This window comes from Anguilla anguilla, chromosome 4 (genome assembly GCF_013347855.1).
Source record: "Anguilla anguilla isolate fAngAng1 chromosome 4, fAngAng1.pri, whole genome shotgun sequence".
Lineage (NCBI taxonomy): Eukaryota > Metazoa > Chordata > Actinopteri > Anguilliformes > Anguillidae > Anguilla > Anguilla anguilla.
This window is the reverse complement of record NC_049204.1, coordinates 36,217,946-36,235,755: the sequence shown is the minus strand read 5'-3', so window position 1 is coordinate 36,235,755 and position 17,810 is coordinate 36,217,946. Positions and strand designations below refer to the sequence as shown.

The 17,810-nt window shown below is 45.0% G+C and overlaps 1 protein-coding gene across 1 annotated transcript in view; it reads right to left on the bottom strand.

Annotated features, from left to right (window-relative positions):
* Positions 1-8,647: 8,647 nt before the first annotated feature.
* Positions 8,648-17,810, bottom strand: part of LOC118225329 (heparan-sulfate 6-O-sulfotransferase 1-A-like) — a 123,676-nt gene continuing 114,513 nt past the window's right edge. Inside the window, exon 2 of the mRNA XM_035413533.1 lies at positions 8,648-12,294. Coding sequence (XP_035269424.1) covers positions 11,577-12,294 — 718 coding nt within the window. The 3' untranslated portion in view covers positions 8,648-11,576. The remainder of the gene's footprint in view (positions 12,295-17,810) is intronic.

Sequence of the window (17,810 nt, the reverse complement as noted above, 5' to 3'; positions counted from 1 at the left end):
GTACGGTGATTAAGTTGGTGCTGGAGTAGACCTGTGTTCATGGCTATCTCCACCCCCAACTTGCTGTCTGTGCAAGCTGCAGAGAATAATGAACACCTTCGGGATACTGGACCGAACCAAAGCACTTCGCTGAAACAGAAGCCAAGTTCCCCACGGACTAATGCGCTTGAGCAACAAACAAATTAGAAAACATCCCCACAGGGACATATCTGGGCCTTTGTCAGGCTCCTGAGTGTGCACATACTGTTTTGTCCTCCAGTTTAATATTTCAGGCAAAAAGGTACATTTAAGTTACCGCAAGATGGAAAATCCATGTTCCAGCAGCAAAGCATGCTTACTTGACTTATGTAGCGATAGCGCTTTCCAACAACACACCACTTTTTGACTACTGTCTGTACTGTATGTTATTTTCATCACAGACAGAAATGTGTTCGGCACTCACAAATTTATGACGTACATTGCAAATGTACTATAATACCTCTGAAAATTAGATTTAACCTACAAACCATCCACTCTAACTGAAACACTACTGCTCTCTTATAATGAAAGGCATACCTGGCCCTATACAAAGAGTCACTGTGTTTGACTGCTTACAGTATAATGATGTAATTGTAGTGTCATGCTATTCTGGAGGGAAGAGAGAAACCGTTCATTGGGAATGTATCTGAATAGTTGTCTCAGAGCCGTTATCTTTAACCCCTCCTCCAGTCCTCTAACTCAAAAAAAATTTAAAAATGGACACAAACGCAAACTGAAGAAAGCTTCTTGCTATGGTTATTTTGACTGCCAGCCAGACGCAGACGTCGAAGCTGGGTACACGAAATAAACCAAGTGAGGACACAACTGGGAGAGTGTCATCGTTTGGTCCATGAACTCCATAGTGCTAGGTACAATAAACTAACATGCAATACCTGCTAAATAGCGAATCTTTTATACAGCTTTATTCCGATGTTCGGAATTGATATTTAGCTAGTAGCCTAATTATTGTTTTGGTAGCCTATTCGTCCCATTACCCGGTACTATCAAATCACGATGACAATCATAATATCAAATCTTAGGTAATGAATCGCATCAGTAATTCATCTGACAGTTGCTTGGTAAACAGCGGAATGCTACATGGTAATTTAAACAACTTACGTGATTGGCCACTGCAGCGTGACGTCGGGTTGATCGAACATAGACTGAACTTGGGTGTCCTTGTGAGCGCCTGCTTGTAAAAATGTCTATCTCAGTCATGGGGAATTTAGGTTTGTTTAATTTGTGCTGCATTTATTTTCTTGTCCACGCAAACAACATGCAGAGGTTATCATCTCTGCTACCAGGGTGCAGAAATACAGCAGTCTTATAGAACAAACAAGAAAAAGCCCAGCTAGTTCTGATCAGCCTGCTGTGACAAGTTATGATAAATATTGCAATAATTATATGCCATTCTTTGTTTTTCCATAAAGCATAAAGGCCCTTGAATGCTTTCTGCTCAGCTAAGCACTGTTTCATTTCTTGAATGTCATTTTAAGGAAATGATAATGGTCTTTCAATAATGAGAGTATGATTAAAATGCTAATTTGTTCTGAGCATCCCAGATACTGTAGCACCATCAAAAACTCCTGGCACCAAGAATTTCCTGTTGATTCGGATGACTGCCAAGGGTCTGTGAAGCTAAAAAGACTTAACCAGCAGACTTTCTAATCCTAGAATAAGCTTCTCCTAATGACACAAAAGAAGGAGCTGAAACCAAGAAAGTAAACAGGAAACTGTACAGGCGTGATCCCTTCCAATGTCACTTTCACAGTCAACTTTAACAAAATTACTAAATCTTATCCAGCTGCTCCTTGCCTGAACAATTATTTGGAGGAGATGGGCTGTGAAACTTCGAGAAGCGCTGGGAAACACATCATAGCATTGCAGCAATTCTGGTGCTGGTGTCTGGCTTTAGCAATCTTTCCCACATTACTTAACTTCATTTCTCTCCCATATCTGACAGTTTGATTCATGTGATCTCTCAAAGCGCAGAGTACTTACGGAGTGGTTAGGGGTTAGAAAGTGATCTTCTCCAAAAGTAATAGTGACATCAGCAGTATAGCAGGCTGGTGAACAACTTCTCTTGACTTCTTTTTTGTTTTTTAGCCTAGAACACTACCTGTAAGTGTAGTCATGTTAATGTGAAATAGGAACATGGGTGGGAGGTGACAGACACACACACACGCACACACACACGCTGGCAGGGTGCAGTTTATCTGGGACTCCTTGCAAGGTTCCCCACAAATTATCATACATTTAAAAAATGAATGATACTTTATTCGAAATACATGTGCCTGAACAGTTAGCTACGTGGGAGAACACTTGGCTTACACTTGCTCTGTTTCATCCCAAAAGAGGACTGTGCCCTTTTTCCTAACTGAAGGGACTGTGTTCAAGCCAAAGTGTGCTGAATTTTTTTTTTTAAGTATATATTGGAACACACTTTTAAACTAATGTGCATATATTTGTTTCTGTTACGGCACATGCTACGACACTTAGCTTATGGCATAGGGTAGGGTTCTTCAATATTACCTGTAGATCATGTGTGTTTTTGCAGGGGAAGGATGGCATTTTTGCAGTGGAAGTGGTCACACCTAAAAGCCATGTGTACTTCTTTGAGGAAGCTATAAAAAGCTAATAATCATAATAACAGGGTGGGTTAGCATTTACTAATTATTTCTTTTTTTTGTTCCATAGTTTCTGGGTATCGCTTTCTTTTGTGAAACATTGATTGCATGCAAGATGCATAGGCACCTGATCAGGGAACATAGTCAGATAAGGTCAGGTTTTGTGATGTGATCAATTGGAGCCAGCCTAATGCTGCAGTTTGACATTGCTCTAATTGAGCCTTAAAGATTTTTCTTTAGTTTTAAGGCAGTGGAGAGATTGGGGTATAGAGTCAGCACTGTAAGCTTCTCATGTAATTTGGTCCTTTGATTGAAAAACCTGCCTCATTAATTACTATGACAGCAATGACCTTCACCCAAACGACTGGTGGGGTTGTTTGTCCGTCAGGGGAAAAAAAATAAATAGTGCTTGTGAGTGCACGTGTGCATGTGTTTGTGTGTATGCGTGTGCGTGTGTGTGTGTGTGTGTGTGTGTGTGTGTGTGCGCATGTGTACGTGTGTGTGTGTGTGTGTACATTTGACAAGGTGTCATTTCTTCACATTGATGTCAAATAAAAAAATATATATATATCCACAGCATTTACTTAGTTTAGCTACAGATAATGACAATGACACAAATTCATCCTTACTTTTCTTAATGTATTTATTGTAAGAATTCATAATTATAATAGAAAATAACCATAATTGATGCAATTTATTTTGAACCTTTCACTTTTTAGATCTGTAGCACCAGAACCATTTTTAGTGCTCAGATTGTCCTAAGAACCCTCATGAGATGTATTGTTAATATTCTAGTCTCTCAACGCTCATTTAAAACTGCTTTGCACCATACCACCCACTGAGCATCTTAGTGCATCATTAGCCCCATTTCCCCCCCTTCCATCAACCAACAGCTGGGAGGACGACCATCAGATAATAATAAAGTGTTTATCCTCATATGACTGCAGATACTATAGTTTGGACCCCTTGATTAAGATATTAGATCTTCTTAATTTTGATATATTTCAGTTTTAGGAAAAATAGATTCTCTTCTTTTCTGGAACTCTTCTTTCTCTTCATTCCTCCCTCTGTAAAGTTGTTACTTCAGTTTCCGCCTCCTTAAATACGCACGCTTGGCCAGTTACCGAAATTAAATCAGAGAATGTAATTTGAAAACTTACGAAATAATTCTGAATTAATTCTTCTGAATTCATATTTTACAGCAGCTACAAAACAATTCCAGTAAATAAATATTTATTGATGTAATATTTTTTGATGTTGGAGAGGAATGTGCTTATGCAACCATATATATTCATTTTGGTAACAGTTTATCTGAAGCAAACATATTCTGTAATTCCTTATAGCAGCATTTACAGTGCCTTATGATTCACTTACAATGCACTGTGAACACTGCAATAAGCACCCATAACAACTCATAGGTAATTATAACAGCCTTCATGATGTTATATAAATCATGCTATGGGACCAGGGGTATAATTGCTAGCAAACTGTATATTACTGTGTATGTTTTATATATGCTGGTACATCTCAGTGTTTTTGTTCTTTGTGTATTGTTGTTGCCACATTTGTTTCTGTCTCCCCTACATCTGGGGATAATGATGTCATGGTTTCGTTGTGGAGATCCTGATTGGAAGATGCGCAAAGGGGAGATACATGTCATTGCCTGACAACTTTCTTTGGGAGGCCGACAGTACTGGACATCGCCAACCAACCAGACCGAGGGATGCCAGGACTGCCGCAGAGAGGCGTTATTAAAAAGATTATGTGGGGCTGTATATTGATTATGTGAATCTTTTTCTGTTAGTTCACCGACTACAGTCTATTGTCTGCTGTCTATTGTCTGCCATCTGTTTATCCTGATGACATTGTCAACTCTGCGAATGCTATTTTTGATTGTTAGATCGCCAGCTGTGTTAGTTCTTTGTAATAGAAAATTATTTTGGATAAGAGCGCAGGTTGTAAGGATAGTCAGTGATTACCTTCCTACTTCGAAACATCTACAAGGAATTAGAGGACGGACATTTTCAACTCCTCAACATGTGTTCCATCTTTCCAGTGATTGGATAAAGACTGTTATAATTGCTATGTCATTAATGGTGGTTATAGCAGTGTTTATAGTGCATTATAAATGCATAATAAGGCACTATAACTGCAGCTATAAGGCTTTATATATTTTACTTCATAGAAAGTGTTACCTTCATATCAGGTATGGTGTAAATTAATTGCCTTATCATTTTTTTAATTGTAGGCCTACAAGCAAGAGTTGCACTTCCGTCACTCAGTAACTTGATGCAATATTTATCAAATATTTTCTTTTATGTTTGTAATGTTAAACTTATCTAGATTGATTTATTTTATGCACTTTACAGACTGCATCACTGACTTTTAAAAATTGATTTCTACACGGTTTCCGTAACAAGAGGTAAGGAACCGCCACAAATAAAGCACTTAACTCAGCTTCCTACAGTGCAGTTTATGTGCTGTTTTGAGAAACGTTTAAATGCTTAGAATCATTGTGAAAGTTTACATTCCATCGCTATAAAGAAAATGTATCCTGCATGGGTGCTATTTTGCAACAGAACCAGCAAATTTATTTTCTCATGCTATATCTGCTTGGCTTCAGCAGGGCACATTGGTGATTTGCAACTTTTTGAGGATATCCCAGCAAATTGTGTGCTAGCAGCGAACAAAAATAATGCCATTAGGTGAAAAAGATATCCACATTATCTAAAGGTGAGACAAAGGCAGCCCTTTGGAAAAGAAGCATTAAACTGCAAAGCTTAGCTTCATAGACCAGGTCTGGAATGTTCTGCTGGCTGAATGTGTGTCAATTCTCTCTGGCCGTGTATTTCAGGAGGGGGATGCTAATGTATTTATTCATTTTGCCCATATTGAGATTTCCCCAGGCAGCAGTAATCCAGGTCAGGATTGCATCTAGCTCTAACTTTGACATCATGGCGGGGTTACAGAACTGAGCGCCCAGAAGGATTTCCAGTTTTCCGTCTGCAGTCCTCATGCAGTAGCTGAGGCTAAGAGTGAAGGCAGCCAGTTCCTTCCCACCCAACACAAGGTTAATGGGAGCAGTGCTTCACTGCCAGAGGCAGCTGGGTCCACCAGCAGGTGGCGATGCTCCTCTTTGGTCAATGAACATGCTTATTACCTCTCTATAGTACGGGAAAAAACGAGTCCACAAAAAACAAAAAGACGTAATGATTGACGGAGCTGCCCTTGCGACGCCCTGTGTTGAAGTGATTTCAACCGATGTTCAAAAAACCTGCACGGCTGCTGCCATCTGTTTTCGATCTGTCGGGAGGGACGAGCTCAAACCCAAACCGTAATCCCAATTCCCTCGTCTTCCCCGTGTCGATATTTCAAATTTAATAGGATTATTAAAATTTCCAGATTGTCCCTACAGCTGCTGTTGACAACCCCACCACCACCCCACCCCCCAACTCCCACTCCCTGCCCTTTGCCGTTGCCCCCTTCCTCTCCAGGTCCACTCCAGGGCCGTTCATTTTTTTATGGGGACTTTGCTCTCAGCTGCCTATGGCTGTAGCACATGCATGCTGGGAATGATGTATTCCCGCCTTGACCCTGAGTGTATGTGGATGCCCCCTGGGACCTCTGCCTCCGATGAGTTTACCAGGCAGGTATTCATTAGCGTATCCGCTCCCGGTGCTTGCCATTAAATTTAAACCTTTCTCCATGCAAGAAAAAAAAGAAAAGAAAAGGGATACCTGTTTCTGAAGGCCCAGAAGGTGCTGTTTTTTTTTCCTTGTTTATTTTCTAACAGGGGAGTGAAGGCCCAACTCCCATATCTGAGGCGTAATGGCTTATATAGGCAAAGCCGTCTCATCCTTCCTCACTCACAGAGGCTATGACACTGAAACTGCTGGATCTGATTATCATTATTTTTTTCTTGCTGTTCGGTGTATGTGGGTATAGGTGTGGAAGGGTACCGCGTTTTTTAACAGAATTTTACGAATGACACAATAAAATTTGACGGCACTGAAAAATGAAATAAAACAAAATGGATATCCTTCCATCCCAGCTTGTGGATTCATCTTATTCTGTTTCCCTCCCTTTGGAAGTGTCTGCAGCGCACACACCACTTTGAAGGGAAAATCTCAAAGCAGCCAAACAGATTAAAGAGCCTGACCTTCCAGGGAGCGGCTGGGCCCTTGCTCTGATTCTCTAAATCACTTGGACCTGGGGCGGGGGCCGGTGTCGCAGGAAGCGCACTGTCGAGGAGGCACGGCAACAGCCGCCCTGATTTCTAAGGTTATTAGAGTCAGGTCCCTGGCCTGTGCAGGTCACGCGTGCTATTTAGTGCATGGTGGGAGGGGTGGGGGTAGGAGGGGTGGGGGTAGGGTGGGTGGGGGGTAAAAGAGGTCTTCCAGGAGTCTATGGGTGGGGAGGGGCAAGGAGCCACACTCTCGGCCCGAATTAAACGGTAGATCAAGTATGACAGGTCCAAAGATGAACCAGATTGTTTAATATGGGGTCAAGGTTCCATGCGCCGTAGATCAAGGAATTGGACAGTGGCTTGTGGCAGCGGTGAGCGGATGGGGGTGCACAGGGCTTTTAATCTGATTTGCATCAGTGCATTTCCAGTTAACTCCTTGCTTGCGTGATTTTACTGTGACTCTGGAATTGCAATCATGTCAACGATGGGGCAAAAGCTAACCTGACCGCGCATAGCCCTACGGAGCTCATTCGACATAAAACATATTACTTTCGCGCTCTCTGCCAAGCGAAGCGGAGTTTACCGCCATTTATCAGACCTAGGTTTATGTCACGGGACTCAAAGGCCGAGATTTCTCACTTAATGGGCATGCTTTTTGATTCCAATTTCAGGCTCTGCTTCCAGAAATGGTAAAAACAAACCAGACAATGCTAAAGAGGAAAATGCGGCCAATACTAAATTCAATTGTTTCACTGGGGTGTGAGTATGAAATATTATAAAATGTTTCCAAAAAACAATTTGACGTCCCTTATAACCCAATACTTTTTGGAATAGATTGTGTTAAACACTTTGCCGTATATCTTGTATTAAATACTTTGGCATACATCTTGTGTTATATACTTGGAAATATACCTTCAGTTAAATACAGCATCCACCTTGTACAGCAAACTCTGATCAGTTTGTTCTAGAAAATCCATGTGCTTTCTTAAGCTTCAGGGAATTACAATTACCAGCAATGTCACTCCTTTCCTAGTAATGCATTTTAACTATGTGTAATTGATGCATACAAGTCAGGCATCGTTACATCATTTATGAAGTGGCAATGCACATTATTAATAATCTGTTTAGTCATTTCCTAAAATGGTCATTAATACACATCTGTAAAACCTTAGGTTTTGAAGTTAATTCACAGCCATTTTCATACATAAAATTCAGATCAGATTTTCTTATATCAAAAAAGTGAAAATGGGTTCTAGTTGTATTTATAACTTTCCATTTTTAGGCATAACACAGCACTCTACTAGAAAGCTTTTTGACTGTAAATCAGAAAAAAAATATCCATTTGCTATGTCCGCTCCAAACCATCAAAACCCCATTATGCAAATACGTCAACAACATCTCTCAAGACTAATCTCAATGTTCTCTCTGCTGTTCTGCAAGTAGTGTTTGTAGCTTTTGTGAACATTCGTCTATTGGTTTTCTGCTCAACGCGATTTCCCCTCAAATAATGGTGTTCGTTTTCTGTGGTTCCCTAAGTGAAAGAGAAGGATTATTTTTCAGCCAACAAGAGCTCTCAGTCATAGCTCAATGTGGATGTCTCAGTGTGGGTGATACTGTATGTACAGATAGGTGTGTGACGAGGGTTACTAATTTAATCTGTTACAGTGAATCCTCTGTGACAGGGAACAATTAAACACAATTCATAAATTAGCACAGAAACTATAACTATTGTAACAAAAGAATAATAAATGCAAAAGAAAATTTGAATAGTTTTTTCTTCCCCAAGCACTCAGTAAAGAAAGGCAAGACTCCTTGATTTCTTTAAAAAATGAAATCTCTTTAATGTTGGCTGGATGATGGATGATCCATTCTGCATGAATGGTAAAAATACTCACATCACAGTAGGAGCAGGGCACAAACTGGGAACGTACTTTAATGTGTTCCACTCTTTTTTTTTTTTTTACCATCCCTCACACTGGGCGTTAGGTAACAAGCTCCCCTGTTCCATCCCACCCCATAGTCTCAAAACCCCGAAATTCAAACCCCTCTGTACAGTTAATGAAAGGACCTTGATCCCAGGCTCATGAGAAAGGGGCAGGGTCATCCTGAAGTGGTCTCTCTTGCTTGGTCACATGATCAGGGCTAACTGGCGGCACAGAGGACTTGGTCCAAACTGTCCCATGATGCCATGGGAGGACTCCACACACAGCCATAATGGATTTGGTTCCTGTCAAGGTTAAATCCAGTTTTGAGAAACAGACTCTGGGGATAAAACTAGCCTGCAGACCTTTTCCTGATTTATGGACAACAGTGAAAAAACCCAACACAGATCAGTTTTATATCTATATTGCACTGGCGTTTGCAACAGAGGAATCTCAATATTATCAGTTGCCATGAGAAAAAACATATATAGTTCTGTAATGTATTACATTCATACATAACACAGTTGTATGCACTACAATTAAAAAATAAATAAAAAAACTATAGTATACTAAAATTACAGATTCTAAAATATCTACAAAATGCAGTGCAAGTGTTGAGGTCATGCACCAAATTAAAATGACCACTATAATGCATCCTGTTTCTGTAGATACCATTTGCGGTAGAAGCTCTTTCTACTAAAGTAGAGTAAGACCATTGCACACCATGAACAGTTTAGATCACTTTCTGTTTTGTGCGAAATGTCAAATGCAAGATAAGCACTTACGTAGCTGCTGTGGCATTCTTACATAGTGCTTATGAATATGTTATGTATGCATTATGAATATGCAGTTAATGCAAAAGCATGAAACCTATCGAGTTGAAACGAGTTTCGTTTTGTTTCTTTGCGCATCCAATTAAAACAATACAATGCAGAAGCCATCTTAAGACTTTTCGAAGAGCTGGCCTTGGGTAGCAAACAGCATCCCATCTGGAACATTGTCGATTCATTCTGACAGAGCTTTTTACAGATACACAACAATTGAAATCTGAAATGCCAAGGAGCATGTTTATGAGAATAAACCAAAAGAAAAGGACCGAAAAAAAATAAAATAAATAAAAACAAACTTCACCGGTGGAAACAAACTCACTTACATGTAGGAAAAAAATATATTTTTGGGGGGACAAAAGCTTTAATTCACAGTATGTAAATAATCACGTACACCCTATTGCCATTATTTGGTACGTTTTTTTTCTGTTGGTGATAATTTTTGTGAAAACTATGTGATCACAAACATAAAGGATAGTACGTTTCGACAAGAAACACCAGTAACCAGAGAGCACCAATGAGTTGCATACAAAAAAAGTAGCAGTTCCGTCATAACTGTTTGCAGTGACAGTTAATACCATCTGTAGAATTTAAATATCACCAGATATTGACATGGTTATTACATAGCCATCTGTGGTAAATAAAGCACTCTCAAAATAACCCAGGGGAAAGTCCTCACAGCAGCCATACTGGAATCTAAACCCAGAATACTCCATCTCTCTCTCTCTCTCTCTCTCTCTCTCTCTCACACACACACACACACACACACACAGAACCTGGAGAGAGAGAGAGAAAGAGAGAGAGAGAGCCCTGCAGACTGACTCAGGTTTTTGGAGGCAACACGACTCAGGACTGCCTTTATATTCTTCACAGCAAGAGGGCAGCAAAGAGGGACTGGTGTACTTCAGGAATACAATTAATCCATTCCTTTGACAGACCCTTGAAGTAGGACACAGAGGACTTGAATTTCATAAAATAAAATAGTAGCAATAGTAGCATTCAACCCTTAAAGATTTTTGACAGTTAACTGTGGCTCATTTTTCCAGAAGTCATCAATGCCAAGACACCACCTTCACAATCGAATGGTCCCCTGCAAAATGCTATAAACACGAGAACACTGGAATGACTGGCCATTTTATACATGTATTAAAGAAACTGGTAAAAACACTTATACAGAAAAAAGTCTGTTTATATTAAGATATAGCTCTAAATCTCTGATAAAATACGTTAGTACACCATTAGACATTTGATCCAGATAGACTGACAAATTTAATACGACCCTGCCAAGCCGGGACTTCCTTATCCATATACCGCTTCAATGTGATTTAAAAACAAAGGGGAAAAGGCCATTTTATAAAAAGGTCTCTCATTAATGATGTGAGAAGCTATTATATTGCATTCAAAAAGCGTTTCAGGCTGCCCGATTGGTCTTGCTCTAATTAAACCTTCCCTCCGCAAAAAGCCATCATTTACCGTCCATCGTTTACAAAAGCGTGAACAGTCACTGAAGCGCGTGTTTAATGAAACACTTTTTTTTTTTTTTTTGAAAACACGTTTTCTTTTATTTTTACAAATTATCTGAAATTGCTTTTGTCCTGAGGAGCACCCAAGCTCATGCAGATCTGTGCACTGTCTCAGCCACTGGGCTCTCTGCCCAACCAATCCTCCCCCCAAGGTATAGATGGCCCTGGCCTCACGGTTCAGAGTGAACTGCTAGGAACTATGGGTAATTGAGTGCCTGACAAGATACAAAGCTCTTAAATACAAAGCTCCTCTTCATACATAAAAATGATACAGTGTTTGATGAGCAGGAGAGGGGTGCATCAGTCATATTTACTCAATTTTTTGGGCTGGGGGGAGGGGGGGAAATTAAGGGCACCGTGAATGAATAATTTGGGAACGGAAACATCAGTGATCCCTCCCGCGCGGTCGCCAGAGGGACCTTCTGTCTCCTCCTCCCGCCCTCCCTCTCCCTCCCTCCCTCCGCCCGCCCGCGCTACCACTTGTTGATGATGTGGTTCATGTAGTCCTCAGTGGGCAGGCGCGACCCCTCCTCGGGCCCCTCGGCCCCCGGCGCGTCCGGGCGGGAGCGGCGGGCGGGGGCCCCGCCCTGGCTCCTCAGCATGAGCCTCTGCTCCCGGCGGTCCAGCTGGCGCTTGTACTGGTAGCGCTGCTGGAAGAGGTCCTTGGCGTAGTCGTAGAGCTGCACGTCCAGCTCGTTGAGCTCCTCGATGCGCAGGATGGTGTCGTTGTCCACGTCCACGCCGGCCGCCCGCGTGCTGTTGTACTGCACGAAGGGGCGGATGAAGCGCAGCCGGAAGGTCCTCTCGAACAGGTACTGGGTCTTGCGCTGGAACTCGGTCAGGCCGAAGAAGGCCATGTCGCGCAGGTTCTTCTTGGCCGACTCCAGGAGGAGCTGGGCGCGCTTCTTCTCGGGCACGAAGGACATGTTGTAGCAGCCCACCAGGCTGAGGTCGGCCAGCATGCGCACCTGCCGGTTGTTGGCCAGGTTGTACGGGCAGTCCATGAACTGCTGCAGGGTGCAGCCCGACCAGTCCGTGCCCTCGTAGCAGGCGGGCAGCTCGTCGGGCGTGGGCGTGCGCCCGTCGCACATGTGCAGCGAGGTCTTCCAGGTGGCCCCGCGCTGCACGTGCCGCCACTCGCTCAGGTAGCGGGAGACGGGGTCCCGCAGCAGCGTGATGTAGTAGAACTTCCTGCGGGAGCGGGAAGGGAGGGAAGGAAGGAAGGAGTTAACACCACGGATACGTGATTAGAATGTTCTTAACTGGACGTTCTAATGCTGATGTAACAATCACTGCTGGTAATTGAAAGCGGTGTTCTAGAACACCGACACAGAATTCTGAAGAAAAAAAAACATTCCAACCCTATTCTTCAAAGGGTTAAGGCAAGCGCAGACGCTGCACAGATCGGCAAACGGCAAGCAGGACCGGGGGGATGAAGGTGAGGAGCAGAAGTAGACCCGAGCGGCTAAAGAAAGGAAGAACTGGCCACAGCGGAGTGCTACCGTTCACCGTCCCATCCGCACAGGACAGAGGCGTTCTCCCTGCGCTTAATGAATCTAGCCTTTCGACTTCCGCTGTCCCGGACGGACGCCCCCCCCCCCCCCCCCCTTTGCCGGCAGGCGGGAAGGTTCGGAGCGCGTCCGATTACGTCCTCGCCTCGCGATCGCAGGCAGAGTTCCGCTCCGTCCCAAACGACGCGCTACCTCCGCCAGTCAGACATAATGCAGGCTAATGCGATAAAGCGGACGAGCTCTGATAATGAAGCTGATTGATGCTGAACTCCATTTATCCGTACAGGGCCTCACGCATATTTGCATTAATGGGGGCCTTTTAAGTACACCAACAGAGGGATCCATGCAGCAGCCAGCCAGATGGGCTGTCTCCCTATTAATCATTCTGCAAGAGACCCGAGCTCATTTATTTAATCATAATCAGCCAATTAATTCCACATCAGAGGATTAACAGTTTGCACATTTTCAGATTTTTTATTTATCTTTTTTCCCCCCCACCGCCCGCCCCACCCCTAGCACCGCGGTCCCGCCCTTTCCTCTCCGGGGGTGGACAGCCCCGCGTCGCGTTTCACTTGCGGCTCTGCGGGTTACGGAGCGTTCTGTCGGCTGACTCCGCCCCCGCGACCTCGCCGCCGCCTCCTCCGTTCGGGATGCTGGGGCGTGGGCGGTTCCTCTGCGGGATTCCGTGGAGGGGAAAAAATTTCAAAATAAAAGCCCCTTCGCGCTTAATTGTCAGCGGCTCTCGAAGGCACCGTTTCTCAGATTTTTACCCCGCGCGCTGCACAAGTCATTAATAAAGTACAGTCCAGAGCTCAGCGGGGAGGGAGGGAGGGAGAGGGAGAGGGAGAGAAGAGAGAGGGAGGGAGGGAGGGAGGGAGGGAGAGAGAGATCATTCATTCTGCTGACTCCACAGTGGCTCCTAATCTTGATTCATCCCGCAGCCCTGGGGAGAAACAGTCCAAACTCATAAGCGGGCGGGAGAGGAGGAAAGGCTCAAACAGTACGGGACACAGATGAAATATTACAGAGCGCAGGACCGGGCTGCTGATGGGAGCCATATGCCGCTGTAACGGATAGCGGACGTCTACGGTAAACAAGCTTCCTCTTTTAGCCGGCCCGACCACCAGAGGCCCCGCCCGACGGGCGGACAGATGAGCGGAGACGCCGCGGCGAGGCTTCGGTCGTTTCGGCTAATTGGCTTTCCCCGCTGCGCGCCGCCACGCCCGACGGCAAGGAACCGAACACCTGACCGCTCGCAACACAACCAACATCTGCCTCTCTCCCTCTCTCCATCGCTCTCTCCCTTCATCTGCCTCTCTCCCTCCCTTTCTCTCTCCATCGCTCTCTCCCTTCATCTGCCTCTCTCCCTCTCTCCCTCGCTCTCTCCCTTCATCTGTCCCGTTCTCCCATAATCTCACCCTCACGACTTCAGTAGCATGATGAACATAACGGGATACTTGCATTGCAAACTATACTCGTAACACGGAAACAGTACGATATCACAAAATCCTACTCACGCCCACCCTCTCTCTCTCTCTCTCGCTCTCCCCCTCTCTCTCACACACACACACACACACCACTGAGCTGCCATTGTGTTTACACTTTTTAAGTTCATTATATCCATCGGCGTCATTTTATTTGCTTAAAGCAGACGGTCCTCTTCAGCGATGTCCTAATTCCCCATGCTGGGTGTTTCTCTCTCCTTTAATGCAGACAGAAATTTACAGCAGAAATCTGGGCTGAAAAAAAACTAAAACATTTAGCCCAGTAGTGCAGCAGCCTTGGACCTGACCTTAAAACCTCAAACCGACAACCCTCTGGTTCCAGCGTTGTGCGGCCTAACTGGTGCACAAGACCTGTCCTTCTGGTTGCGACCCCGAGAGTCCGGGCCTTAACCCGAGTCACTCCTGGCTGCACCCAGTCGCTCTACGGACAGATCAAACCGCTCTATTTTTAACAGCCATTTTCTTTGCATCTCCACTCCTCTAACACCTGCACCTGACCACTTAATCATTCCCGCCTACACCTGACTGCCTACGCAATCCTGTTCCACACTCACTTTGATCCCCAAGGTCAAAGTGAGTGTGGAACAGGACACACGCAACACAACTGCAACTGAACAGAGCCGGTAAAAAAAAAAAAAAGGCTAAGCTGTTTTTTTTAATCAAACATCTCACATTAGCGATTATGGCGAGGCAGCTGCGGGTTCGAATCCCAGACCGGGCACCATAATGACCCTGTGAGTACCGTGGCTCTGTTATGCCGCGGTGCGACGCGAGCCCTGTGAGACGGCTGGAGGTATGGAAGAGGACGCGAGCGCGCTGATGTAGCGCGGCCCTCGTTAAGAGGGCTCGTTACCGAGGCCGCTGCGCGCCGGGCCCTCGCCTCCGCTCGCAGGATCGCGGGAGCGCGCCACACACCGCCGAGCAGCCCTAGGACCGCCGCGTGGGAGGAGGAGAGGGAAACGAGATCAGAAAGCAGGAGGCGTAAAAGCGAAAAACGGAAGGCATCTGTTCAGGGCTGAGGGTAGAGAGGGAGAGAGAGAGAGAGAGAGCGAGCACCACTTAGCCATAGAAACTGGCAGGCACAGAAAATCATGGTTGCCAGAAGAAAAAAGATTGTGCCAACAATGCAAAGGCAACCAAATTGAAACTGAAAAACACTTCCTAATGGAATGCACAAAATTTGACCAAATTCGCCAAAAATTCTACCAAAAAATGATCCAGAAATGTCCCCAATTCAATGATATACCCGATGACGATAGATTACCCTACCTATTAAGAGAAGAAAAAGGTTGCTGCATACTAGCAGTACAATTTGTGTTCTCTTGCCATACCCTGAGGGACAATGTGTGACCACCTCATGCACACATTTACACACAGCATACACTCGTACAAGCAGACACATAATATTCAGTCATACACATAACACACAGATAGTCAGACACACACACACCTAACATCACTTACTGATATTTTTGTATATATTTTTTATATAACAAATTCACATTCTCGGATTCATTGTAGGCCTATATAGTTGTATGTTGTAACCACTGCATGGCAACACAAGTGGCTATTTGTCATGCCAATAAAGCACTTTGAAATTGAAAAAATTGAAATTGAGAGAGAGAGAGAGGGAAGAAGGAGAGAGAGAGAGAAAAAAAGAGTGAGAGAGGAAGAGGGAGAGAGGGAGTGGGGTGAGAGAAAGACAAAGCGTGAGAGGGGAAGAGGGAGCCAGGGAAAGGGGTGAGAGAGAAAGAGGGGGAGAGAGAGAGAGTGAGACAGAGAGAGAGAGAGGTGGGCGCGGGGCGGAGGGACGATCTGATTACAGTGATCAGGCTCAGTTTAGTCAGCATCGGCGGCGATGCCGGGGGCGGGGCTCCCCGGAGCGGAGCGCGCTCAGTGCGGAGCGTGTGGCAGAGTGAGATATGACGGCTGAGCTCAGATGTAAAGGCTTCCCGCCCGGCGCGGCGCGGCGCGCGGCAGCCTTTCACAGATGTGACAGGCCTAATTTGGCGCAGTAATGTGTGCGGGGGCGCCATCTTTCACACGCAGCCCCCTCTCCCCTCTCCCCTCTCCTCAGCCGGGACTCGGCAGCACAGAGACTGGGGCTCAGCGCACCGTCCCCCAGCATCCTGCAGTCTGAGAGCAGTGAGTCAGCCAGGGACTAAAGCACACACAGCCCTACCCAGCACTGCACGCACACACACAACACCACACACACGCACACACACACACGCACACACACAACACCACACACACACACACGCACACACACACACACGCACCTAACCAACACAACACACACACACCTAACCAACACACACACACACACACACACACACACACACACACGCACCTAACCAACACAACACACACACACCTAACCAACACACACACACACACACACACACACACACACCTAACCAACACACACACACGCACCTAACCAACACACACACACACACACACGCACGCACCTAACCAACACACACACACACACACACACACACCTAACCAACACACACACACACACACACACACACGCACCTAACCAACACACACACACACACACCTAACCAACACAACACCACACACACACACATGCACCTAACCAACACAACACACACACACACACACACACACACACGCACGCACCTAACCAACACAACACACACACACACACACACATCTAACCAACACAACATATACACACACACACACACACACACACACACACACGCACCTACCCAACACAACACCACACACAAACATACCTAACCAACACAACACACACACAAACATACCTAACCAACACAACACACACACACACCTAACCAACACAACACACACATACACACACACACATACATACATACACCTAACCAACACAACACCACACACAAACATACCTAACAAACACAACACACACACACCTAACCAACACAACACATACACACACACACACAACACACACGCACGCACACACACACACACACACACACACCTAACCAACACAACACATACACACACCAAATCAACACAACACGCACACGCCCCTACTCAGAACCACACGCACACCCACACACACACACACACAAACACATAACCAACACAACATGCACATGCACACACAAACACACACACACACACAGACACCCCTAACCAGCACCACAAATGCACACACACACCGAACCAACACAACACACAAACACACACACACCAAACCCAATGCACACACATATGCATGTGCACACACACACATGCTAATCCAGCCTGTGGCCACACAGTCTACTCTGCATCGCACAGCCATAGAACATCCTGTCAAACAAACTCCTCAGAGTGAGAGCAGCCCCCATCGCTCCTATAGCTGGATTTCTCATTTCCCTTTAAGCCCTCCAGGGGAAGAAAGAGACAGCAAACTGAACAAAAATAACAACAACCGTCCACCTCCCGAGCTGACCTCCTTCATGAAAATGCAAAGAAAAAATACACAGTAGAGCCTTCTGGGTGTTTGCATTCAGAACTTTCAGACCTAAAATGCAATTCCCTAACTGACCACATGGTGGGGGTGTATGCAAAAGTTTTTCATTAGTGCTCTCCGTGATGGAATGGTTAATTAATGCGATTTTGGATATTAGTAACTAGAAGCGGAGAGAAAAAGTAATGTGTGGCCTTGCACTCCCCTCCAATATAG